Below are 25,673 nucleotides of genomic sequence, written 5' to 3' on the forward strand. Positions count from 1 at the left end.
CCATTCAGATTAACATCCCCTGATTCTAAGATATGTTAAAAGTTTCTTCCTAATCCTATGTCACATTTTGGTTACATGTTTACCCTGAAACCTATTTTTATTTTACTAAAACATAGTCTATGAATCATATTATTCCATCTACTTTTTCTGTACAGCCTGCTACTATAGCGAGTACAGCATCTTGCTTCAGTGAATAAGTACATAGTGGTGTCTAAGGGCAAAAGTTTCTCATAGTACAGCCATTGTCAGCGGTGGTTTGTTTACCATCTACCCATATACCACAAGGCTATTTCTGGCAGGGACAAGTCTTTTGCAGTTTACCTAGAAATAATTTACAATACAATTCATATATTTCTTTTCTGTTTATGCTTAGATTCTGAGGGGCACAAACATCTCTAGCATCCCAATCTTTATGAGAAAAGGCAATTGGCTTAGTCTCTGTAATTTTCCCTGATACATGACCCAAGTCTTCCAGTCATCAATAACAATCTCCTCATGTGGCCAGGTCACAATAGGCTTAGAGCTTGTTTTCCAAATGATCATGGCCTTATTCCCTGGCTGAGTGTTAGGGACCCACCAGTCAGGGGCCTCGGTAGGTTTAATCATTTTTGGAATGTTTCTCTGGGGCAAGGGATCATTTTTCTTTTTCCTGGACTCTCATGACCTCATCATGGAAGCCCCTACAACTCCAGCCATCAAAGAAGGAAACAGAGTTAACCACAACAAAAGCATAAAAACAGGAAGGAGTAAAGGTTCCGATCCAGGAGAGAAACTGCTTTTCAGTTTCTTCTTGAGTGGTGCCGTGACTTTGTCATCCGGCAGTAGTTTCAGAACGGCTCCCAACATCCAAGGGACTCTCAAGAGTCTTCCCAGCATAACAGCTCAAAAGCATCCATTCTTTGGTGCTCAGCCTGAGGTGGTTGGTGGAGGTCTAATCACTTGAGCCTTAGAGTCTGATAGATTTGGGTTTGAATATTGGTAGTACAGTTTCTGATCTCTGTGGCTTTTGGAAAAATTACTTAACATCTCTGAATCCTCAATGTAATAATATTAAAAAATAAATAATAATACCTGTTGAGACATAAATTGCCATCTTCAGTAGCAGAACTTACATTGAATGTGCCCATCCTTTAGAAGAAATAAGCAAAAAAAAGAAAAAAAAACCCCACAACTATTTTTCATTATGTATCACTGAAAATATTTTAAATTTATTCTCTATGGCCAGGGCCAGCAACTGCATTAAAATTATGAGATACTAAACTGAATAATTCATGGCCTTTTCTCTTATGGAACTCACAAGTTCTTAGGGATTAACAGAGAAAGACTATGTTTCAATTAAAAATGTAAGTTCCATGACAACAGGAATAAGGTTTGTCTTGTTCACTCTTTGCACCCCTGGCCGGCATGAATATGTTTACTGTAGTAACAGTCACTAAATATTTGTGAGATGAATGAATGAACAGATGCATGCAAGTAAATGCTCGATATTGATGGAAGACCTCCCATGTTACAGGGGAGGATGAACTGTGTGCACCTGTATCGGGGAGGGTTGGAAGAGACTAAACAGCAGGGGGAAAAGTCATTTATAACTTAGAAGATAATTAGGTGTTCATCAGCCTGGCTTGGTGGGAAAATTTGAGCAGAGTGTAGCAAAGCGGTAGAAGCCAGTCTAAGCAATAAGTACATAAGTACTGAGTTCATTTTTGCCCAGTAAACAGAACAGAAGATCAGAACAGGTTAAAGGAAAAATAATGAAAGAAGCAGTGTTTCTACAGTAGTCTAAATTCTCTTTACGTCCTCCCTACAGCTGTGAGGCAGCTGGATTGCCAATTTTAGTGACTCCCTTGGCCTCCTATTCTGGGTAAGTTCCAAGACCAGTTGCCTTCCAGGCTTCTCCACTATGTCACTTTGTTACTCATTTTTCCTGGGCTTTATAACGTGGCTAAAGAACTGATGTGATCAATGCATTTAAATCAGGCTAATAATCACTTCTTCCTAATTTATGAGATACTATTTCAATGCCATACAATCTTTAAATAAATGGGTCTTTATTTACAGGAATGGATAATTTGAGAATTCTAATCTCTATGGGAGATATTTTGACTCTTCCACACTTTTTAGGAACAATGTGACTCAAGCTCTCTTTTTGTAAATTTATTAGGATATAATTGATATAGAAAATGGTAATATATTTAAAGTATTACATAAACACCCATTGTGAAAGGATTCTGGTGGTCAAGTTAATTAACACATCCATCACCTCACATATTTACTTCTGTGTTTTTTGTTGTTGTTGTTGGGAAAGGTGAAGTTCTATTCTCTTAGCAAATTTCATTTATATAAAACAGTATTTTTAACTCAAGTCACCATTTGATCTCAGGCCTTATGCATCTTGTAACTCAAAGTTTGTACCTTTTAACCTCTCCATGTTTCTATTACCCCCAGGCCTTGGCAATCAAAATTCTACTCTCTGTTCAACATTTTTTTTTTCAGATTCCACATAAAGTTACACCCTTTATGCGTAACCTTTATATGCAGTACATACATCCTTTATATGCAGTATTCTATCTGGCATATTTTACTTTAAAAAGTGTCCTCCTAATTCATTCATGTTGTTGCAAATGGAAGTATGTTATTCTTTTTTAAAGATGAATTCTCCATTTTCTTTATCCATTCATCCGTTTATCCACCAATGGGTACAAGCATTTTCTATACTTTGGTTACTGTGAATAATGCTGCAATGAACAAGGGAATAGATATCTCTCTGAAACCCTGATTTTGTTCCCTTTATATATATATATATATGTATATGTATATATATAAAGAATTGGGATTGCTGGACTGTATGGTAGTTCTATTTAAAAAGCAAAAACAAACAAACAAAAAACCTCTGTGCTGTTTTCCACAGTGGCTGCACCAGGTTACATTCTCCCCAACAGTGCACAAAGACTCCTTTTCTCCACATTCTTGCCAGAATTTATCACTCTCTTAGTTGATAGCCATCCTATCAGGTGTGAAGTGATATCTTACTGTGGTTTTGATTTGCAATTCCTGATGATGAGTGATGTTGAACATCTTTTTTATACCTGTTGGCCTTTTCATACCTTTCCATGTATCTGTATATCTTCTTTGAAAAGGTGTTTATTCCGGACCTTTGCCCAGTTTGAAATTGGGTTATTGGTTGTTCTACCACTGCATTGTGTGAGTTCCTTGTATATGAGGATATTAACCCCTTATCTGAAAGTGAAAATTGTTACTCGCTCAGTTGTGTCTGACTCTTTGTAACCTCATGTACTGTAGCCCGCCAGGCTCCTCTGTCCATGGAATTCTCCAGGCAAGAATACTGGAGTGAGTAGCCATTCCCTTCTCCAGGGGATCTTCCTGACCCAGGGATCCGACTAGGTTCTCCTGCATTGCAGGCAGATTCTTTACTGTCTGAGCCACTAGGAGTGGGTCTTATCTGATATGTAGTTCTCAAATATTTTCTCTATTCTGTAAGCTGCTTTTTCATTTTGTTGACTGTTTCTTTTGCTGTGCAGTAGCTTTTTAGTTTGATGTAGTCCCCCTTGTTTATTTTTGTCAGGCTTCATTTCTTAGCTTCACTGTTACCTCTTATGTGAGGTCTTGCCTGATATCCGGGCACAGATGTTGCTCCCTGATACTGAGCTGTTCCTCTGTTCCACAAATGATGTTTGCTTATCTGTACTTCCTTTACCATGCAAGCTCAGAAAGGCCAGTGTTTTATTCCCTTCTTTGTATCCTTTGTGCTCAACAGTGTTCTGAGCAATCAGAAGTCACACAATAAATATTAGCAGAATAAATGTATACAAAATAGACAGTGTCTATCTTAAATGAGATGACTTGGTAATAATCTAGAGTTTCTCCAAATAGAAAGTTTTCTTTAAATGTACATGAACTTGTTCTGAACTTTTGATTTCTAGCAAATTTGAGGATTCAGTTTTCCAGTATGAAATCACCTTCCAGGCAGCAGGGGTTAATTTTTGTTAACTTCAGATTGGGATTCTCTGCTCCCCATGGAACTTACCTATGGCACCAGCTGATGGAGTGGCTGACTCACGCGTCAGGTGAAAAGAGAGCTTTCTGAGGCTATGATTCAGGGCAGAAGGTCTGCGGTATCAGGTCCTTGGTTAATCCATTGATCAACAACAGACTCAAGGACTCTCGAAGATGGAGAATGTGACCCAAAGGAGATACTCCTATTTCCCAGCAGCATCTATGCAAGAATACTGGAGTGGGCTGCCATTTCCTTCTCCAATGCATGTATGCATGCTAAGTCGCTTCAGTTGTGTCCGACTCTGTGCGACCCCGTGGACAGCAGCACACTAGGCTCCTCTGTCCATGGGATTCTCCAGGCAAGAATACAGGAGTGGGTTGCCATTCCTTTTCCTTTTGAATGTATTTTTTGGCTATGCTGTGCTGCATGTGGTATCTTACTTCCCTGACCAGGGATTGAACCTGAACTCCTTGCGTTGAAGTGTGGAGTCCTAACCACTGGACCACTAGGGAAGTCCCCAGCAATATAACAGTTTGGATTAGATTAACCTTTCCCTCCACTGCAGAGATGGGCCTGACGTAAAATATATAAAATCTTATTCTTCTTACCCAGCAAATGATTCTATTGGGCCGACCAAAGGTCCCGATCACATCAAGACAGTCTCCTGGCCACAGCGAAGGCTTCATATCATGGAGATAATGTCAGGAAGTTTAAAGCAAGCTGTAATGGCAGAGATATAACTTTACTTTTCACATCATAAAAATGATTTTTAAAGTACATGCATAATACAATGGAGGGGCTTCCCAGGGGGCGCTAGTGGTAAACAACCTACCTGCCAATGCCAGAGACATGAGACATGGGTTCAATCCCTGGGTCCGGAGACCCTCTAGAGGAGAGCATGGCAAACCACTCCAGTATTTTTGTCTAGAGGAGAACCCCACGGGCAGAGGAACCTGGTGGACTACAATCCGGGGGGTCGCAAGGGTCAGACACGACTGAAGCGACAGCATGCGTGCACGCATAATACAGTGGAAATTTTTCCGTCATAAGCAGTGTGTAACTTACTGAAAGACTTCTACCTTTTATTTGCTTGTTTTTATTGAGAGTCATCATTCTGTACATTAAACAGTCTCAGTGGGACTGATGTTTCCAGTGAGATAAAAGATCAGTTCTTGCGGGAGTGAAAAAAACTTAGATATGGCAATAGTATGCGGAGCTTCCAAGCACACTATGTAAACAGATGTACAATATATTGTGGCACTAAATTTCATGGGGTAAAGCCATTAGAGAAAAAAGTATTCCTTAAAAGGCTACTTAGGGGAATGATAGTTTTATTTTTTTTTTAAAGAGTGAGGAATACTTGATAGATCATTTGTGGTAGAACATGAATTCTCTGCTAGGTGATGTTTGTGTCTTCTCAGAGCCTGCTTCGCACTTGCAAGTGACGTGTGCAAGCTAATTTTATTAGTTCAAGCAGTCCTCTAACCGGGAAGTCAAATCTATAGAAAGTAAGCTGTAAGACTGTGATGCACCTCCAAACTAATTATATGTGCTCTGGGAGTACCATCAACTCCTGGTGGCCCAGCAGCCAGGAGCGGAGGTCCCTGAGAAGAGAGCTGGTATGCAAGTAACGCAAGTGCTAACTGAACTCCAGGGTGGGATGGACTGGTTCTGCTGGGCAAAGAAGGAAGGGGAAGAGAGGAGAGAAGGGAAGGAGGAGGAGAGGAGAGAAGGCAGAGGGGAGGGAGCGGGGAGAGAAGAGGAGAGAAAGACCCAGTGAGAGAGAAATCACAGTTTTTTTGTCCTTAATCTCAGAAGCGACCCACGGTCACGTCTGCATATTCCATTCCGTATGAGCAATTGAAAGAATCCAAGAGCTTTAACACAGGAGGCAGGAATCGCTGCGGGCCCTCTAGAGGCTGCCTACCCCGAGCCTAGCATGGACCTTCACGGTTAGACCCCAGTTCTGCTTAGCAGATGCATGTGTCCTCAGTCCTGTCTGACTCTCTGTGACCCCAGGGACTGTAGCCCACCAGGCTCCTCTGTCCATGAAATTTTCCAGGCAAGAATGTGAGTGGGTTGCCATTTCCTCCTCCAGGGCATTTTCCCGACCCAGGGATTCGAACCCGCGTCTCCTGTGTCTCCTGCATTGGCAGGTGGACTCTGTACTGATAAGCCACCTGGGAAGCTCTCTGCTTAGCAGGTTCCCCTTAAAACCCACGCTTTCACTCTCTCCATTCCTGCCTGACTCGCAGCGCCTTCTCTTTGCTGCGGCTCCTGCCACAGCATCATTGTTCGTATCACTTCCCAAAAAGCCCTTCCCTTCTGTCTTTGTATATTTAACTCTTACTCATCTTTTGGATTTGACATTTATTCCAATATTTCTCATTTTTCCTGATTCCAGCTTAGGTCCTTTGATAGGGTTGCCTGATAAAAGTGTGAGATGCCCACTTAAAGCTGAACTTCAGATAAAGAATGCATAATTTTTTTTTTTTAGTAGAAGAATGTTCCAATATTTCAGGAAACATACTAAAATATTATATCTTCTTTATCTGGAATTCAAATTTAACTAGGCATCCTGTATATTTATGTGCTAAACGTGGCAACTCTACCTGTGAGGGACATCATTAATCCTCCAGTTCCTGGTTCAGGTTTGGCCTGTAGAAGGCACTTCATCAATATTTTTTGGGTCAGTGAGTGGTAATTTGTGTCTTTATAGATTTTCAGAATAAATGCATTACAGAAATCATGAGTACACTATTGATTAGTTACTTAATAAACTGTGATCATTTAGGAAGACTCACTGACTGTACTTTTAGGTAGTTTTCTTTTCATGAGCTGATGTCAACTATCCATAGTGATGTAATTTATGTCCAGTTTCTCCTCATCCAGCAAATCCTGGCTTTATCACTCATTGTCAACTACAGAAAGTAAACTTTTTAAAAAGTCCCTGGAGAGACAGAATTGTAGAATGGAAACTGTAACTTTGACAGACTAACATAAACATTTTGAGCTTCAGTTCTGTTTTTTTTCTTTAAATTAAAATGACAGTAAGAGTATTTTGGAGGATTAAGTGGGTCAATGAGAACAAAGCAGGAAGAAGAATGCATTGCACTTAAAAGGCATTTAATGAATCTCCCTCTGGTCCCTCCTGACCTCCTCATCACCTACATATCTTAAATGAGCCAAGACAAAAAAATATACACTGACAGTGAAAATAGGAAGCCTCTAAAATTCATGGAAGGACTCAAACTCAAACAATGTGTTTTATTTGATGTTCCAGTCCATTTGGAGAATTTGTCAAACTAGTGTAATAAAGGTAGTTGAGACCTGAATTGAGTCTGGTTTTTGTTTTGTTTTACTTTTTATTTTATTAGTTTTGAAGAATACAACAAATGTATCTGAGAATAAAATAAGAATATAGAATAAAAAGAAATGTCCTATGTGATGATTTAGATCTTAGGCTCTGACAGAAAATAATAATGAGCCTAAATAAGGTCTGATTAGGGAACTAGAATCAGAAGGATCACTGAACAAGAGTAGGCAATGCGTCCCCTCTTCACTCAAACTGCATTATTTAATTACTGGTTCAATGCCAGGTTAATAATCACTATCAAATGTCACATCTGCTTAAGGCTTTTCTGACAAGATATTAACAGTGCACTGACTTTGCAGAACTTGAGATTTCTGTCGAGTAAGGGTGCCGGGGCAGAAAGCTTGTGTGGGGAACTCCATTATGCATTATGCAAGCAAATGTAGATTGTATCTGAGCTTTTTTTTTTTAATAGAGATGTAATTGACATATAACATTATATTAGTTTCAGGTGTACGATAATGTTTCAATGTTTGTATTTATTGCAAAATGATCACCAAAATGTCTAGTGAACATCTGTCACCAGTTATAAAATGTTTTTCTTGTGATGAGTACTTTTAAGATTCATCCTCCGAGCAGATTTACGGCAGCAGTTTAATCAGTATACATAATGTTTAAAACATCATAAAAGTCTGCAATTTCTCATACTTTATTTCTCCTAATGGAATCTGGTGGGGGATAAAACAGGAAGACTGTTAATCAAGATAGCCAAAATGTACCATATATGGAGATTAGAATTTAGGTAATATTTCTCAAAAACAAAGATTTTTTTGAATGAATATTTTAAATCATACTTAAACATATTAGTCATATTTATGGATATGCTAAAGAGGGAACAAATTTTTTTTCAGATATATATCTTATTATGTTCAATCCCAAATGATCTGCCTTGTGTGATAAGAGTATATAATTTTGAAAATACAGATTTCAAGCTGGCTAGATAACTGGAGACATGACATCTATTAAGAAAATATGCTTTTTTATTGACTGGGAAAGATTTAGCCTTTTTCTTCACATATTAAATGTAATTTAAGTGGACAGACTCAAGATGCTATTAGTGTCCAAATCTGCAATTTGGTTTATGTGGACATTGAAGGAGTAAAAAACTCAAAATTGATTAGAATATAGACATTTTGCTTAGAGGATATGTGAATTATATGGTACAATATTTACCATTTAATTTTTAATACACTAACATTTCATTTTGTGAAAATAATGGACAGATTTTAGATGTTTAATAGTCATTCACTTATTTTCTTTCCAGTCATAATTTCAAGGTTTTTTTAAAATACATGTTTTAAATTTCTTCTTTCTCTTAAATATCTGAGTTCTAGAAAAGAAGTTAGAGTTGACTACTTCAGTCAGTTCAGTTCAGTCACTCAGTAGTGTCCGACTCTTTGTGACCCCATGAATTGCAGCACGCCAGGCTTCCCTGTCCATCACCAACTCCCGGAGGTTACCCAAACCCATGTCCATCGAGTCGGTGATGCCATCCAGCCATCTCATCCTCTGTCGTCCCCTTCTCCTGCCCTCAATCCTTCCCAGCATCAGGGTCTGTTCCAGTGAGTCAACTCTTCGCATGAGGTGGCCCAAGTACTGGAGTTAGAGATTCAACATCAGTCCTTTCAATGAACACCCAGGACTGATCTCCTTTAGGATGGACTGGTTGGATCTCCTTGCAGTCCAACGGACTCTCAAGAGCCTTCTCCAACACCACAGTTCAAAAGCATCAATTCTTCGGTGCTCAGCTTTCTTCACCATCCAACTCTCACATCCATACACGACTACTGGAAAAACCATAGCCTTGACTAGATGGACCTTTGTTGGCAAGTATTGTCTCTTCTTTTTAATATGCTGTCAAGGTTTGTCACAGCCTTTCTTCCAAGGAGCAAGCATTTTTTAATTTCATGGCTGCAGTCACCATCTGCAGTGATTTCCGAGCCCCAAAAAATAAAGTCTGACACTGTTTCCACTGTTTCCCCATCTATTTCCCATGAAGTGATGGCACTAGATGCCATGATCTTAGTTTTCTGAATGTTGAGCTTTAAGCCAACTTCTTCACTCTTCTCTCTCACTTTCATGAACAGGCTCTTTAGTTCTTCACTTTCTGCCATAAGGGTGGTGTCATCTGCATATCTGAGGTTATTGATATTTCTCCCAGCAATCTTGATTCTAGCTTGTGCTTCATCCAGCCCAGCGTTTCTCATGATGTACTCTGCATGTAAGTTAAATAAGCAGGATGACCATATACAGCCTTGACGTACTCCTTTTCCTATTTGGAACCAGTCTGTTGTTCCATGTCCAGTTCTAACTGTTGCTTCCTGACCTGCATACAGGTTTCTCAAGAGGCAGGTCAGGTGGTCTGGTATTCCCATCTCTTTCAGAATTTTCCACAGTTTATTGTGATCCACACAGGCAAAGGCTTTGGCATAGTCAATAAAGCAGAAATAGATGTTTTTCTGGAACTCTCTTGCTTTTTCGATGATCCAGCAGATGTTGGCAATTCGATCTCTGGTTCCTCTGCCTTTTCTAAAACCAGCTTGAACATCTGGAAGTTCACAGTTCACATATTGCTGAAGCCTGGCTTGGAGAATTTTGAGCATTACTTTACTAGCGTGTGAGATGAGTGCAATTGTGTGGTAGTTTGAGCATTCTTTGGCATTGCCTTTCTTTGGGATTGGAATGAAAACTGACATTTTCCAGTCCTGTGGCCACTGCTGAGTTTTCCAAATTTGCTGGCATGTTGAGTGCAGCACTTTCACGGCATCATCTTTCAGGATTTGAAATAGCTCAACTGGAATTCCATCACCTCCACTAGCTTTGTTCGTAGTGATGCTTTCTAAGGCCCACTTGACTTCACATTCCAAGATGTCTGGCTCTAGGTGAGTGATCACACCATCGTGATTATCTGGGTCGTGAAGATCTTTTTTGTACAATTCTTCTGTGTATTCTTGCCACCTCCTCTTAATATCTTCTGCTTCTGTTAGGTCCATACCATTTCTGTCCTTTATTGAGCCCATCTTTGCATGAAATGTTCCCTTGGTATCTCTTATTTTCTTGAAGAGATCTCTAGTCTTTTCCATTCTGTTGTTTTCCTCTATTTCTTTGCACTGATCGCTGAGGAAGGCTTTCTTATCTCTCCTTGCTATTCTTTGGAACTCTGCATTCAAATGGAAATATCTTTCCTTTTCTCCTTTGCTTTTTGCTTCTCTTCTTTTCACAGCTATTTGTAAGGCCTCCTCAGACAGCCATTTTGCTTTTTTGCATTTCTTTTCCATGGGGATGGTCTTGATCCTTGTCTCCTGTACAATGTCACAAACCTCCATCCATAGTTCATCAGGCACTCTCCCTGTCAGATCTAGTCTCTTAAATCTATTTGTCACTTCCACTGTATAATCATAAGGGATTTGATTTAGGTCATACCTGAATGGTCTAGTGGTTTTCCCTACTTTCTTCAATGTAAGTCTGAATTTGGCAATAAGGAGTTCATGATCTGAGCCACAGTCAGCTCCCAGTCTTGTTTTGGACTACTTCCTCATGTATAAAAAAAGTGACTATATTAACAAGTTACTCCTATATCTTTAGATAATCTGCTTGCATGATTTATGTTCCGCATTACCTATAACTCACTGAATCCACCTCACTGCACGTGTGCTTCCTCCCTCCCCACCCCATACCACTGTTGGGAAGCCATGGAGCCAATTACACCAAGTTCAGATACCAGTCATGAGCTCTCATTGATTACAGATGCATCAGTTCAGTTCAGTCACTCAGTTGTGTCTGACTCTTTGTGACCCCACGGACTGCATCATGCCAGGCTTCCCTGTCCATCACCAACTCCTGGAGCTTGCTCAAACTCATGTCTGTTGATTCGGTGATGCCATCCAACCATTTCATCCTCTGTCATCTCCTTCTCCCCCTGCCTTCAATCTTTCCCAGCATCAGGGTCTTTTCCAATGAGTCAGTTCTTCACATCAGGTGGCCATACTATTGGAGTCTCAGCTTCAGCATCAATCCTTCCAATGAATATTCAGGACTGATTTTCTTGCTATCTAAGGGACTCTGAAGAGTCTTCTCAACACCACAGTTCAAAAGCATCAATTCTTTGGCACTCAGCCTTCTTTATGGTCCAACTCTGACCTCCATACATGACTACTGGAAAAACCCTAGCTTTGACTAGATGGATCTTTGTTGGCAAAGTATTGTCTCTTCTTTTTAATATGCTGTCTAGGTTTGTTACAGCCTTTCTTCCAAGGAGCAAGCATTTTTTTAATTTCATGGCTGCAGTCACCATCTGCAGTGATTTTGGAGCCCAAGAAAATAAAGTCTGTTACTGTTTCCACAGATGCATAGATGGGACTTTTGACCAGAAAAATCCCATGTGCATATCTAGCAGGCATTGCAAATCAGTTTTGTTCACAGTAATACTCTTGATCTTCTGCTCCCTCCACAAAAGGTTGCTTTGTGTTCCAAATTATTGATCCACTTGACCAAAGTTACATCCAATTCCTCACTTGGAAGACTAAGCAGTGTCTTAGGTTCACATTTTTCCTTCTCATTCAACATTGCCTTTCTGCAAATCTTGCTACATTTAACTTGAAACCATAGCTGAATCTGACTCCACATTAACTGCTAATACTCTGGCACAAGCTTCCGTGATCTGACACTTGTCTGGAGCACTTCCTAAATGGTCTGTATGCTTACGTTCTTAACTTTCATTCATTCTGTTCTCCAGTTAGAATCTAGAATCTTCTTTTACAAATGGATCAGAGCATGCCGTTCTCCTAGTGAAAAATGGCATCTTATCTCATAAAGACAAGGCATTAAATGTTTTAAATGGCCCTTTTTAAATGTTTTACAAGGGCTTCAACAACTAAATGAATCATTTGCATCTCAGTTGCTATTCTCCTCTCTATCTATTTTAACCGCACTGTACTTATGCTGCTCCTAAAACAAACTGAGCTCATATCTGCCCCAGAGAATATCTGCTTCCTCTTCCCCCTGGAGTATATTTCCTGATGTTTTATAACAGTCCTTCACATGATTCATGGCTCTGATTATATGTCACCTTCTTAGGAAAGGTTTTCCTGACTTCTTTACCTCAAACAGCAGATCTCTTTCAAAGTAAACATTTGCACTGGACAAAGCTAAGCTGGCAAGCAAGGCCTTGTTTGAGGATATTAAGATAGGAGAGAAAGGCCACAAGTAAGTCTGAGTGATATAAAAGGAACAGGGATTTCATGGAGGAGAGATCATAAACCATTCGTGTTTACTCACTGGTTTTACCCAAAAGGAAAGTAAACTTTTCATATTTTCATGACAGGAGGTAGTTTTACACTTTGGAGCAAGGTACCCATCTAAGTGAGTCTCCTACACTATATTCCTTGATATTAATAGTTACCTTTCAAAAGGATGGTTACCATGTCCTTGACAAATACACTCCTGAGGTATAAAACTGGAAAGAGGTTTTTAAAAGATATATATGTCAAAGGAGCTGAGAGTTTATAATTATAGGCTTTCTAAGATAAACACTCCCCAAAGAGGGAGGTCAAACACTTTCTTGTATACTAGCAAGACAAGTGGAATTTGAAATTAAAAACATAATACCACTTACATTCGCACCCACCAAAATTAAATAGCTAGGTATAAATCTAAAAAAATACATACAGGATCTATATGAGAAAAACTACAAAATTCTGAGAACAAAGTCAATGAAAAACTAAATAAAGGAAGAGATAGTCTGTGGCTATAAATGGGAAGATTCGATATTGTTCAGATTATCAGTTCTTTCCAACTTGACCTACAGATTCAATGCAGTGCCAATCAAAATCCTAGAAAATTGTTTTGTGAATGTTGGCAAAATGACTCTAAAGTTTATATGGAGAGGCAAAAAGACTTGGAGACACAAACTGACGGAGACAGAGGACTGACACTAGGCAACTTGAAGGCTTCTTATAAAGCGAACGTAATGAAGACAGGGTGGTACTGGTGGGAGAACAGACAAATAAATCAATGAAACAGAATAGAGAGCCAGGAAAAGACTCCTACTCAACCAATATGTCACAAATATGTCAACTGATCTTTGACAAAGGAGCTGATATAATACAATGAGCAAACATTCTCTTCATGAAGTGGTCTGTCCTTAGCCGTCTTGCCTTCTTGGGGCGTAGTTGCTGAAATGAACTATTTATGGCCGTCACTGGGCACCATGCTACATCCCCGTGAAGGTACTTGTTTCCAGACTTCCTCCTCTCGGCTCCTGTGTGGCAGCCACCCTGGAAGCTTATGATGATCAGAGTTGATTATCCCTGCCAGTCCTGTAACTCCTTTATTTGCCTTCTGGTACTTTGGCAAGAGGATCCTAAAGTGATCAGATGGTGGTCAGAGCAATCAGCTCAGTGGAACCTGACAGAAGCTAGCTGCCCCCAGCAACCAGAACTTCTAACTGGCAGAGTTTAAGATGGTGGACCGAAAAGCATAAATTCCACAATTCAATCCCTGAGTGCGGTGGTAGCAGAAGTCGGTTCCTGTATGCTGCAGGTCAAGGGGATGCAGTACTTCATATCAGCCACTGGGTCAGTGTCTATAGTGCGTGATGGAGGAGAGTGTCCCAAATCCGCAAATTACTTTCCTTGAGTTGGTACTTTGAGCTGAGCTTCCAGATTGGGTGTGTGTGGCTAATAATGCACATAGGATCAATGAGTCCTGCTGTCATCTGCCACACAGTTTCGTGATCTGAGACGATATATGTAGAACCATTGCGTGCCTGCACGCTAAATCGCTTCAGTCGTGTCCGACTCTTTGTGATCCTATGGACTGTATCCCAACAGGCTTCTCAGTCAGTGAGATTCTCCAGGCAAGAATACTGGAGTGGGTTGCCATGCCCTCTTCCAAGGGATCTTCCTGACCCAGGGATCGAACCTGTGTCTCTTACATCTCCTGCATTAGGAGGCGGGTTTTTTCCTACTTAGCGCCACCTTTCTTCTTCTCATGACAATGATATCTACTAAAACAGAATATATACATAAGAATGATATTTTAATTCTAGATGAGCAATTAAATTATTAATTGATATTGTTTACTGAACACACACTGTATGTGATTTTTGTGTCAGAGAGAGGCCTTAAAAATATTAACATGGAGATTTGTAAGGAACACACATGTAGAAACTACTTGGGAATTGATGCAATATGCCAATGAGTACAAATGATGTAGTATTTCTTATCTTAGCAACTGCAATCGGCTTCAACTAAACAAAATAAAAAGTGTTCATGGATGAAACGCAAATGGCTTTAAAATTTTTAAATTCAAAACCACGACTCTGCCTTTACTATATGATTCTACCTAGGCCTTAGAATGACTTACAGATGGAAGATGGCATGGCAACCTACTCAGTATTCTTGCCTGGGGAATCCCACGGACAGAGGAGCCTGGTGGGCTACAGTCCATAGGGTCCCAAAGAATAGGACACAACTGAAGCGACTTAGCACACACATAGATGGAAGAAGCCTTTTACCCCCTTTTAGCCCTTCACATAATGAATTGGGGTTAAGGCATGTGCACCCTCAGGACCCTGAACTCTGTCCTTTTGAATGCTGGAGCAGTATGACCTTGAGATGTCACTTGCTTCTTTCTGTATGTATGTTTTGGATATGAAGAGAAAGATAAAGTTTATATCTAAGTTTTCTTCTGGAACTTTCCCTCCTAGATTTAACACAATATCTATCAATCACATGCCAAAAGTACTTTATAAAGAGACTAAAGAAAAGAAACTAGTTTCTGAATTACTTAGTCCTTGTCACTCTGTACCTGACACTATTGTCATTTTCCCCCACATTGTATAATTTGTATATGCAGAAGTTACTTTGTCCTCAGATGTTAGAAGACGACAGACCACAAAGAATAAATGCTTCCCACGCAACTTGTTAGGAAAAGAACAGAAGAGCTTGCTCTTTCTCATTCCTACGGGATTACTTGGAAGTTGTTTCACTCTGTCTTTAAGTTGCTCAATCTTAGATGCTTGTTCTAAGAATGAACATTTGACAAAGACTAGCTACCAGACTGTTAGGGCTTTCCTAGTGGCTCAGAGGAATCTGCCTGTGATGCAGGAGACACAGGAGGGTGGCTGCCATCCTTGGGTTGGGAAGATCCCTTGGAAGAGGAAATGGTGACTCACTCCAGAATTCTTGCATGAAAAATTTCATGCACAGAGGAGCCTGGAGAGTTACAGTCTATGGAGTCACAAAGAGTTGGACACGACTATGCACACACATAGCCAGGCTTCTGTCCCTTGTGCTCAGTTGCTACTAAGCTTTACACCAAGAGCATCATGTGCCACACTCCTCTGGGGCCACCAGAGTGGCTGCTTGCAGTGGGGCAGCCTGACCTTCAGGGCACCTGCTGCAGCCAAGCACGCATCAAACTGTCCTGGGCTCCCTTGGTGGTCTAGGGATAAGAATCCACCTCCCAGCGCAGGGGACATGGATTTGATCCCTGGTCTGGGAGGATCCCACATGCTGTGGAGCAACTAAGCTCAAGTACCACTACTGTTGAAACCTGTGCACCTAGAGCCCATGCTCTGAAAGAAGAGAAGCCACTGCAATGAGAAGCCCTCTGTTTGGCACAACTAGAGAAAGCTAGCACACAGCAATGAAGACCCAATACAGCCAAACAAACAAACAAACAAACCGCCAAACCTACCCTGTTCCACTGGAAGCTCTCACTGATGAGGCCTTGGATTTTCCGAACACTCTCTCTGGTGGCTCAGATGGTAAAGAATCTGCCTGCAATGGAGGAGACCTGGGTTTGACCCTTGCTTGGGTCAGGAAGATCCCCCAGAGAAGGGAATGGCTACCCACTCTAGTATTCTTGCCTGGAGAACTCCTTGGACAGAGGAGCCTGGCGGGCTACAGTCCATGGGGTCGCAAAGAGTCAGACATGACTTAATGACTAACACACCCACTCCATAAGCTAGCAAATTGCCGGCCTAGACATCAATATCCTAGTGGGCTCTGTAGGACCACTCATAGAAGTGTAAATCAGTATGCCAGGTTAAAATTTCCTGTATGTTTTCACTTACTATTAACTCCTTCAGTTCATTATGAGAGAAAACAACATTTGTCAAAGGTCATTTGAAAGAAAGAGTTGCTGCTTTTACATAATAAATGCCTTGGGCCTCAAAAGATTCAACAATCCTAAATACATCACCATTTGATGACAGAATATTAATCTAGAACCCAAACACCTCTTAATATGTCTGCCCTAGTTAGAAAACATGCTTTTATAGCTGAGTCAAATTATTAGTCTTTCTAACACTTGTAGAATAAAACATCCACATGCACTAAAAACTCATATGAGAGCTGTCCTTGTTCTTCAGAGTCTTCCCAGCATAGCTCACAGTCAGAGAGCTGTTTGCTCCCAAACTGCATCTTTGCACTATGGAGGCTCCCTTTCTTTTTCCAAGCTGTCTGAGGTTCTGTTGCTGCCAACAGGCTCCTTTTCCACTTTGCCATGGTTTGTGGCCAATAATAAGCTACAGAATTCCATAATTCATCCGAATGATGAAAACTGAAGCATGCAAAGAAGTCCCACATTTCTCTGTGAGGGAAGGTGGCCCAGCATCCCAGGGGTCAGACTGTCTGTCCCTTTAAGTCCTTCCTGATTCTCTCCAGAACAGTCTGATAAGAGATATCTGAAAACAGGAACTAGAAAATTATGAAACCAGTGAAACAGAATGTAATACTCTTTTCTTTCTATGAAGTTTCTGTCATCCATGAGAGTAAGAAGGTGGAGTTATTAATTTTATTTTTGGCACCTAAGAAAGATACTCCACTTATTCCAGAGAGGTGAAGAGTGAAAAAGTAAGAAATAGAGCTAGGATTTTTTTTCTTGGTCTAACAAATGTGTGCTAGAGAGAAACCTGGCAAAATTTCTTTACCTCTAAAATGGTTATGAAATAAGATAGACTACCATCTGCAGAAGTAGAAACCATAAACTCGCATCAGTATGCAAAAAAAAAAAAAAAGACTTTTCTCAGTCTATGGTCATTTTCAGCTGGCAGTCTTGCTCCAAAGACCAAATTCAGTATGTGTTTTGCAGTCTTCACATTTTAAACTGCATACTTCTAAATTAGATTAAGGAGTCACAAATGGAAAAAATAATTTTAGCACTTGGAAAAGTGTTTGGTTTGAAATTTCTTGTAGCACTGAACATGCTGGTGAACAAAATGAAAATTAAAGCTTTGTATAATTCAGTAAAGAAAGAGAAAACCAAATTAGCATTTGGTTATTTTTAATTAAATAAAATGTAATTATCTTAGTTAGACAAAACAGCCATGTAAGCAAAACTTTATTCCTAATAATATTTTGAGATGGTTTTGTCAATATGCTTTTGGAAAGAATAATACACCAATCTCTTATTCAACTTTCACCTTCTAATTTTTGCAAGGCACCATCTTACAAAATAAATAGCCTAGTAAAGATTTACTTTACAGTGTATGAAACGGTGCTTAAGAATATGCAAACACACATATGTGTCCACCGATGTCTATGTTACTGTGCCTCTTAAGAGGATAGAGGGGCTTCCCTGGTGGCTCAGATGGTAAAGCATCTACCTGCAATTCAGGAGACCCAGGATCGATGCCCGGGTCAGGAAGATCCCCTGGAGAAGGAAATGGCAACCCACTCCAGGACTCTTGCCTGGAGAATCCCATGGACGGAGGAGCCTGGCAGGCTACAGTCCATGGGGTTGCAAAGAGTCTGACAGGACTGAGTGACTTCACTTTCTTAAGAGGATGGAGAATGGTAGTTTAATGAAACTAGCAACGCAAATATCAGACCCTGTTTGCCCATCTGGAAATACTTGGAATATTCCCAGTAATGACTCAATTATTAAATAAAAAGATAGAGAAAAGTTTCAGAGTAAAGTTATTGGTTCCCAGTAAATGGTTGTCGAATTGCATTTCAAAATGTGATTTCACAGTGTATGTGAGCCCAGGGCTAATCTCAAAGAGGGGACACAGTCAGTGTTCTGGTGTCTGTGCCATCATGTTTCATGACACACGCCCACCAACCCATGTGGAAGCATGTACAAGCTTCTTGGCAAATTCATATGGCTATTTAGCTTATTTTGGTAGTGAGATGACCTATCTAAATAACATGGATGGAAATAAAAGGTTTTATATTTAAATTATTAGAATTAAAGTCATTAATATTATCAAATATCACTATGGAAAATACTAAGTTTGGGCTAAATAGAGGCAAGGGGGTCACAGAGGGCTTTGTTATTTATTTATCTCCTTCATACATAATTACAGTCGATCCTTGAACAACATGGGCTTGAACTTCACAGTCCACTTAAATGTAGGTTATTTTCAGCTTACTGTTCTTTGTGTTGGGCAAAGTTGGTGTTTGGTTACAGATAACAGTATATGGAGTAAAAAATAAACAAACTAGAATTTGAGTCCAGATTGTATCCAAACTGTTTCATCTTCGTGCCCTTGGATGAATCATTTTGTTTTGACGCAGAGATAGCACTATTTGGATTTTCAGCTGTCTGAGGGGTGGAGTGGTTCAAGGGTCAAGTGCACAAACGTTTTTGGGATACAGGATGTGTTTCCCCACTTTGAATCACCAGTACCAAGCACACTGCCTGATGTGTGGCAAAATTTTAGTGAGTTATTTTTATATATGTTGACTACAGAAGAGTATGTATGTGTGTTCACCATACAATAAACTATGCCACATGAAGAGTAAATACTAAGTAAAATCCTTGCTCCCTCCAGTATTCTGGCGTGTATTTAGTGTTTTGTAGTAGAAAGCCATTAATTTAAAATGTTGTGCAGGGTGTCATGAGGCTTACCTCATTTCAGAATGCTCATGGCCGGTGAGGGAGTACAATGCGTTCTCTGTTCTGTGATACATGAAACCCGAATATACCATTATTCACCATCTTGGTGCCTTTTGAAAAAAGATGTTTCAGTTCTGACATTGAATGGGCTGGAAAGTTGTCACTCTCCTCTTACAACGAGAAAAAAACAGAATAAACTGAGCCAGAGAACCAAGTTCACTAAGCATAATAACACCCCCCACCCCCCACCCCCCACCCTCCCATCCACGTCAAGATATATACAATTCAGACTGCAGAAAAACAAAGTGAATGTGGTACCTGGAGCTGTTCACCCAGGAAGTGAATGTGGAACATGGAACTGTTCAAGGCAGACCCTGGGATGAAGGGCTCCTTTTCAGAGCAGGAACTAAAGAAGAGCTTAGGAGAAGTTGGAAAGGCCCAGCCAGGTACCAGTCCCTTGGACTGCAAGGAGATCAAACCAGTCAATCCTAAAGGAAATCAACTCTGATTATTCATTGGAAGGACTGAAGCTGAAGTTTCGATACTTTGGCCACCTGATGCAAAGAACTGACTCACTGGAAAATACCTTGATGCTGGGAAAGATTGAGGGTAAGGGGAGAAGAGGGTGACAGAGGATGAGATGGTTGGATGGCATCACTGACTCAATGGACATGAATTTGAGCAAACTCCGGGAGATAGTGAAGGACAGGGAAGCCTGGCTTGCTGCAGTCCATGGGGTCACAAAGACTCTTAGGAACTGACTTAGGAATTGAACGAGGGCAAAGAGATAGCTACTGGATTAAACTACTGATATTAACAACATACTACAGCATAGGATAAATGAAGCATATGGACAGTGAAATGAATGACGTCAATGCTAGAAGGGATGAGAGAGCAGCAGTGAGAATACTCACTTAAAAGCCACGTGTGCTATATGTGAAGCAGGATACAGCAACTAATTAGAAGCTGATAAATGGCTTACAGAAAAAAAAAGCAGGGAGGGAGAAGAGAATGAGGAAGATGAGTGATATGGTCTAAATTTAAACTAAACCTCAGAAAAAGCCTTACAGAGATTGTAGAGTTTAGGAAAAAACAAGTTGATAGTGAAAGTAGGTTACATGGGGAAGAATATTTGGGGCAGAAGACTCACTTAATTTTAAGTTTATAAGCTTTCCATTTTAGCACCCAGACTTCCCTTTCTGAAATGGGATCACCGAGTAACTACTTTATACAGTCATTCCTTTCCAGCCATGCTGCAATTTACAATAATACATATCAAAATTTGATGTAAAGCAGGCTAGTTAGTGAAGCACAAATATGATCTCTATAAAATAGGCGTGGAACATAGATTTAGGTCCTGAAAACTTGCTGAGCAATCGTGAATGCATCAGGGGATGGGAAACAAACAGTCATGACTCAGTTTTCTTTTTCTTACCTAATCCCAAACTGTCAGACTAAGTTATATGACACCAGCATATCATAAAAGCTTAGAGAAGGTTTTTTGGTTTTTTTTTACTTTGAACAAATGTCATTTATTGTACAACTTATTTAACACAAAATAGTTTCAATTTGTTATTTAATATAAACTATAGAGATTATAACAGAATAAAGTTTGAGTCTGTGCTATATTACTATTTGCAAAGGTTTTGTAAAGTTGCCAGTAGTTCTATAACTCATCTATATGCCTTTTTTGAGCACATTCTATGAATTATAGTGAGAATAAAGATATTGTAAGGAAATTAAGGGTAATGAATAACAATATTTCAAATAAGAAAAGGTAAATTCTTCTGAGCCAATAATTTATCATCTATACCAAAAGAAATTTTAATCATGAGGATGGTTACATTTTATAACCAAATTAACAACTTGTTAATCCAAAGAAGCATATAATAAACATTGTAGAATGAACATTAATAAAGTAACTTCTTGAAAAAATCTTAATCAGGTATTTGCAAACCTCCAATTTCTAGTGATAGCTTCAAATAAAAACTAACTAACAACCGTTGCTCAGTGATGTTAGTTTTTTCAAAGTTGTTCCTTCTCTCTTTTATGGATAGAATTAGTAATTATTCACAGTACCATATCTATAAAATTAAGTAAAAATGTAATATAATTTGACAAGTGAATGGAAGAACTACTGAAAACTTTATTGGTTCACTGGCCATTAAACAACATATAGCTTGTTAAAGTGTCATCTTTCAGGGATCATAGGCATAGTCTTTGAGATTTATTTTTCTGTTTTAAGCAGATAGGCTATATTTTTTCTTAATCTGAAAAAATTAAATGTGGCTAGTGCCTAAAATCACAGGTTTGTTGATCATAGATCATTTACTATTCAAAATGTTCTAGTTTCATAACTCCCCTCCCGCAAAGATACTCAATTGCTCTATGGGATTTGACTTAATATTTATTCAATATATGGATATAATTCTATTACATCATATAGGGTTCCCTTGTGGCTTAGATGGTAAAGAATCCACCTGAAATACCAGAGACTCAGATTCAATCCCTGGGTCAGGAAGATTCCCTGAAGACGAGAATGGCTAACCACTCCAGTATTCTTGCCTGGAGAATTCCATGGACAGACAAGCCTGGCGGGCTACAGTCCATGGGTCACAAAGAGTCGGACATGATTGAATGACTAACACAACACTTATTAAAATTTGCGTGGCTAATTATTAATTTTCTTCAAGATAAAGCTATGAAACCATTTCCATTGATGGGAAGACGTCGATTTGACTTATAGTTAAGCAGGTATTTGATGCATTACTCATCCCTCCAGTAATCTCAAATGAAAACCTATGTCTATCTGTTACATACAGTATAGGTAATATATAAACATAATATGTATGCATGCCCCATATATATAACATTGTAGCATTTTGTTAAATGCTATATAAGAAACCAGTATAATGTACGTTTTCTTTTTAATTCTGACTGATATCTCAATCTTTTTTAAAGCTTATGATTACTATGTGAAAGTGAAGGTCACATGATACAGAGTTCAGTGAGTTGCTGTTGGAGCCCACTACAACCTACAAATGAAAAAGAAAAAAGAAATTTGACCAAGGTCATATCAGGATTAACTCTATCTTTGTAAGAGTGTCAGGGGATGTTTAATATCCACACACGGCAGACAGGACAAGGTTTTACAGTCTCACCTGAGAGACCCTCACATACTCTACTCAATTATTAATTTATTTCTGAAAGGATGGAGGTTAAGACAGGTGGGATTTGAAAGGAAGTATAAATTCTTCAATTGTACACTTAGGAGAACTCAGTACTTTGCAGTTTATACTTGTGTAGACATAATTCTTAACCTAATGTATTAGGTAAAGTATTTTAAGTGGAGTTCACCTGTTCATTTCTTTTACTTCTGTCTTAATGACAGGATGTAGCTTTGGAGCAAAGCCTCAGCCTCGGTCCAGGTTAGACTCCTACCACCCCTCCCGAAGTCTCACCTCCCAGAAACTGGGTGTTCACTTCTTTGATGATGACATTTCAAAGAGATGGTTCCCAGGTCTTTGAGAAAGATATTCCTGTGTTGCTAAGCTAGTGAGAGACATATTTAGCTTTTGAAAAGATTTACATACATTTCAAAGAGACTGAGAAAGAAGTTATAATTGCAAGTTTTCTAAAGTACAGGCTTAAAAAAAGAGAGTGAGGAGGAATTTCTTTCCTTATTTTCAACAGGAAAATTTAGGCCTCTTATTTTTAATTTATATTTGCCCTTATAGTTTTTTTTTCTATTTTTAATTGCTTTTCTGTTTTTTTTTTTTAATTAAGCTGTAAATCACATTGATTGATCTGTCTATTCTTACACAGTTTCCCCATTTTTGTAGCTTTTGAGAAAGTCCTAAAACGAGACAGCAAGTTCTACAAATTTGTTCATCGTTTTAAAGATTATTTTGACTATCTAGGGCCTTTTCACTTCCCTATTAAATTTTGAATATTCCTGCTGCGATACTGATTGGAGCTTCACTGAAAGTAAAGATTCATTTGGAAAGTATTGCTAACTGGACAACATTGAGTCATCCAATCATGAAGGTGGCATGTTTTCCATTTCTTTGTCTTCATTAATTTTCAGCAATGTCTCTTAGTCTCAGTGTACCCACCAATGCTGTTATACATCCTATATTTTGTGAGGCCAATGTAAATATTGATGACATTTTTCCTTTTGCTTACTGCACAATTAATCCATTATTTTCTTGCTCTTGCAATCTGTAACCTTATCTAATTATTATTCCTAATAATTTCTTAGGAATCGTTACATACACAATTAATCATCTGCAAGTAAAAGTTTTATTCTTTTCGATCCTTGTGACTTTCTTTCTTTTTCCTTAAAAAAATCCTTTTATTGACCATCTACCATACAAAATTTATTCAGACTACACCCATATGAAGTGATGAGATTGCAGCTAGAGAATAGGTTGTTGTTGTTTAGTTGCTCAGTCATGTCCAACTCTTTGTGACCCCATGGACCACCAGGCTCCTCTGTCCATGGGATTCTCCAGGGAAGAATGCTGGAGTGGGTTGCCATGCCCTCCTGCAGGGGATCTTCCTGACCTAGGGATCAAACCTGCATGTTCTGTGGCTCCTCCATTGGCAGAAGGATTCTTTACCACTGAGCCACCTAGGAAGCCCAGAGAACAGGTTATCCTGTGACAATCTATTTACAAAATCCATCATAAAGGCTTTTTTTTCTTAACATTATTTTTTCTTTTTTAAACTAGCATACAACACAAAGCTAAAGTGATTAGTAGTTCACATGCTCCCACTTTGGGGAGAAATACTTCCTTTTGACAAAATCTCATAACCCATGGAAAAAAAATTCCCACACACTGACTGGTCACGCAACTCACTCTGCAAGCCATCTTCCTTTGAATCCCTCCTCTCATACACACAAGTTGCCTTGTGACTTTCTTTTTGACCTTTTGCTTCCTTGCTGGAGCCAAGACTACAGGCACCAAGGTGAATCAGTAGTGGGTGGGGTAGGCAGGGCACCCGAGGTTGGGAAATGTCAGGAGGCAGCCCCTGTTCTCATGGGCAGACCCTAATGGTGAGCGTCCCCATAGGAGGGTACTTAACAGGGAAGCACCTGAACGTAACTGTGAGAGGATCATTTTTAGGATTGACCCCTTTGTTTCAGAAGTACAGCTATCCCCACAACTGAACTATAATTCCTTTTCTTAAACAAACAAACAAAAAGTTTAAAAATCTTCAGTTGTAAAATGATTATTACTGTAGTTAGTTTGTATCAGGTTTGAATAAATCATAATTATACCACATTTTCTGAGGAGGCTCTCATCATTTTGACCTAAGTTTATTTATTAGATACGAAAGTTAGGGTCATGAGATTGCTAATGCATAGCTCAAAATCTCATGTGTTATTTTGGGAACGACTGTAGGAATAATCTAAAAAAAATAAATAAATGAAAAACCATGAACAACTGATATTCTCTTATTCCAAGCACTGTTCCAGTCCTCCCTCTAACTTAGACTTTCCAAGGATTAATTTGATATTATCAATCTGCCCTTTACAATGAGAATACTGAAGCTCAGAAAAAAGAAAAAATCACTCAAACACATCCTCACTGTGTATTATTTGTGGAGACAATCCTTTACAGCAAGAAGTTTCTATTTGAATTGTGTGTGTGTGTGTGTGTTTTGTGCACTGATATACTGAAAGTCTAGAAGAGTGCCAGACAAGCATCATCCCTCAGTTAACATTTGCTGAATGGGCAAGAGATTTATGATGCCGAATTAAGTTGTATTTCCATTGCTATCTCTGTTTCTTGATAATGGTATATCTCTGACAACATATACGTGAAGATGATCATCATATTTTGCACTTGTTTTTGAGGGGGTATGTGCTTTTTTGTAGTAAGGCATTGGGCATGGTTCAAGACTAAAGTTTTAGACTTGTCTGTCCCTTATAAGGTCGTGTGGGGGCTGCTGTGTGCTGACTTCAGCTTATGTTAAGATAAGGTAAAAAGTTCATGTCATGCAGCTTGAACTATAAAAAATGTTTCCTAATAGGTAAGTGTGTTGTCAGGGTAGGAGTGTACTCTTGATGCTGGCCATTAGCCTACAAGGTTATTGGTCTGCTGGCAATAGAGGACAAAGGCTTCAGGCCCAAAGAAGAAAACTGGCCAAAATTAAACCAGTTTCTAAAAATAGAGACAAGAACAAAATCTTAAAAAAAAACAACACTAGAATAAAAACCCTAAAAAGAGAGTAAGTACATAAAAAGGGCTGTATTTCTGTGGAGCAAAAATGAAACAAATGAACAACTGTTCAGATGTCCCGGTTAAACCTAACAGACAGTAACCACATTTTCCTGAATGAAGTTATTGATAGTACTGAATGCTTTACGTCAAGACAAATCTTGTAAGCGAGAGAAGACTGAATCTACAGAAATGCAATGTACTGGGCTTA

The 25,673-nt window shown here is 39.2% G+C and overlaps 1 protein-coding gene across 9 annotated transcripts in view; it reads left to right on the plus strand.

Moving 5' to 3' along the window:
• LOC145534210 (uncharacterized) overlaps positions 1-25,673 on the plus strand; it is a 58,954-nt gene that overhangs the window by 950 nt on the left and 32,331 nt on the right. For 8 of the 9 annotated variants that reach the window (XR_014074344.1, XM_081561553.1, XM_081561554.1 and 5 more), the window contains exon 2: positions 1,808-1,861. The exons of the other annotated variant lie outside the window; for it this stretch is intronic. Coding sequence is in view for 7 of the 8 variants with exons in the window: in XM_081561553.1 (XP_081417679.1) it covers positions 1,808-1,861 (54 nt within the window). In the remaining variant the exon portion in view is untranslated. The remainder of the gene's footprint in view (positions 1-1,807; positions 1,862-25,673) is intronic. 9 annotated transcript variants of the gene reach the window in all.

The sequence above is a fragment of the Giraffa tippelskirchi genome, chromosome 14, assembly GCF_054371585.1.
Source record: "Giraffa tippelskirchi isolate mGirTip1 chromosome 14, T2T-mGirTip1v1.2.pri, whole genome shotgun sequence".
Lineage (NCBI taxonomy): Eukaryota > Metazoa > Chordata > Mammalia > Artiodactyla > Giraffidae > Giraffa > Giraffa tippelskirchi.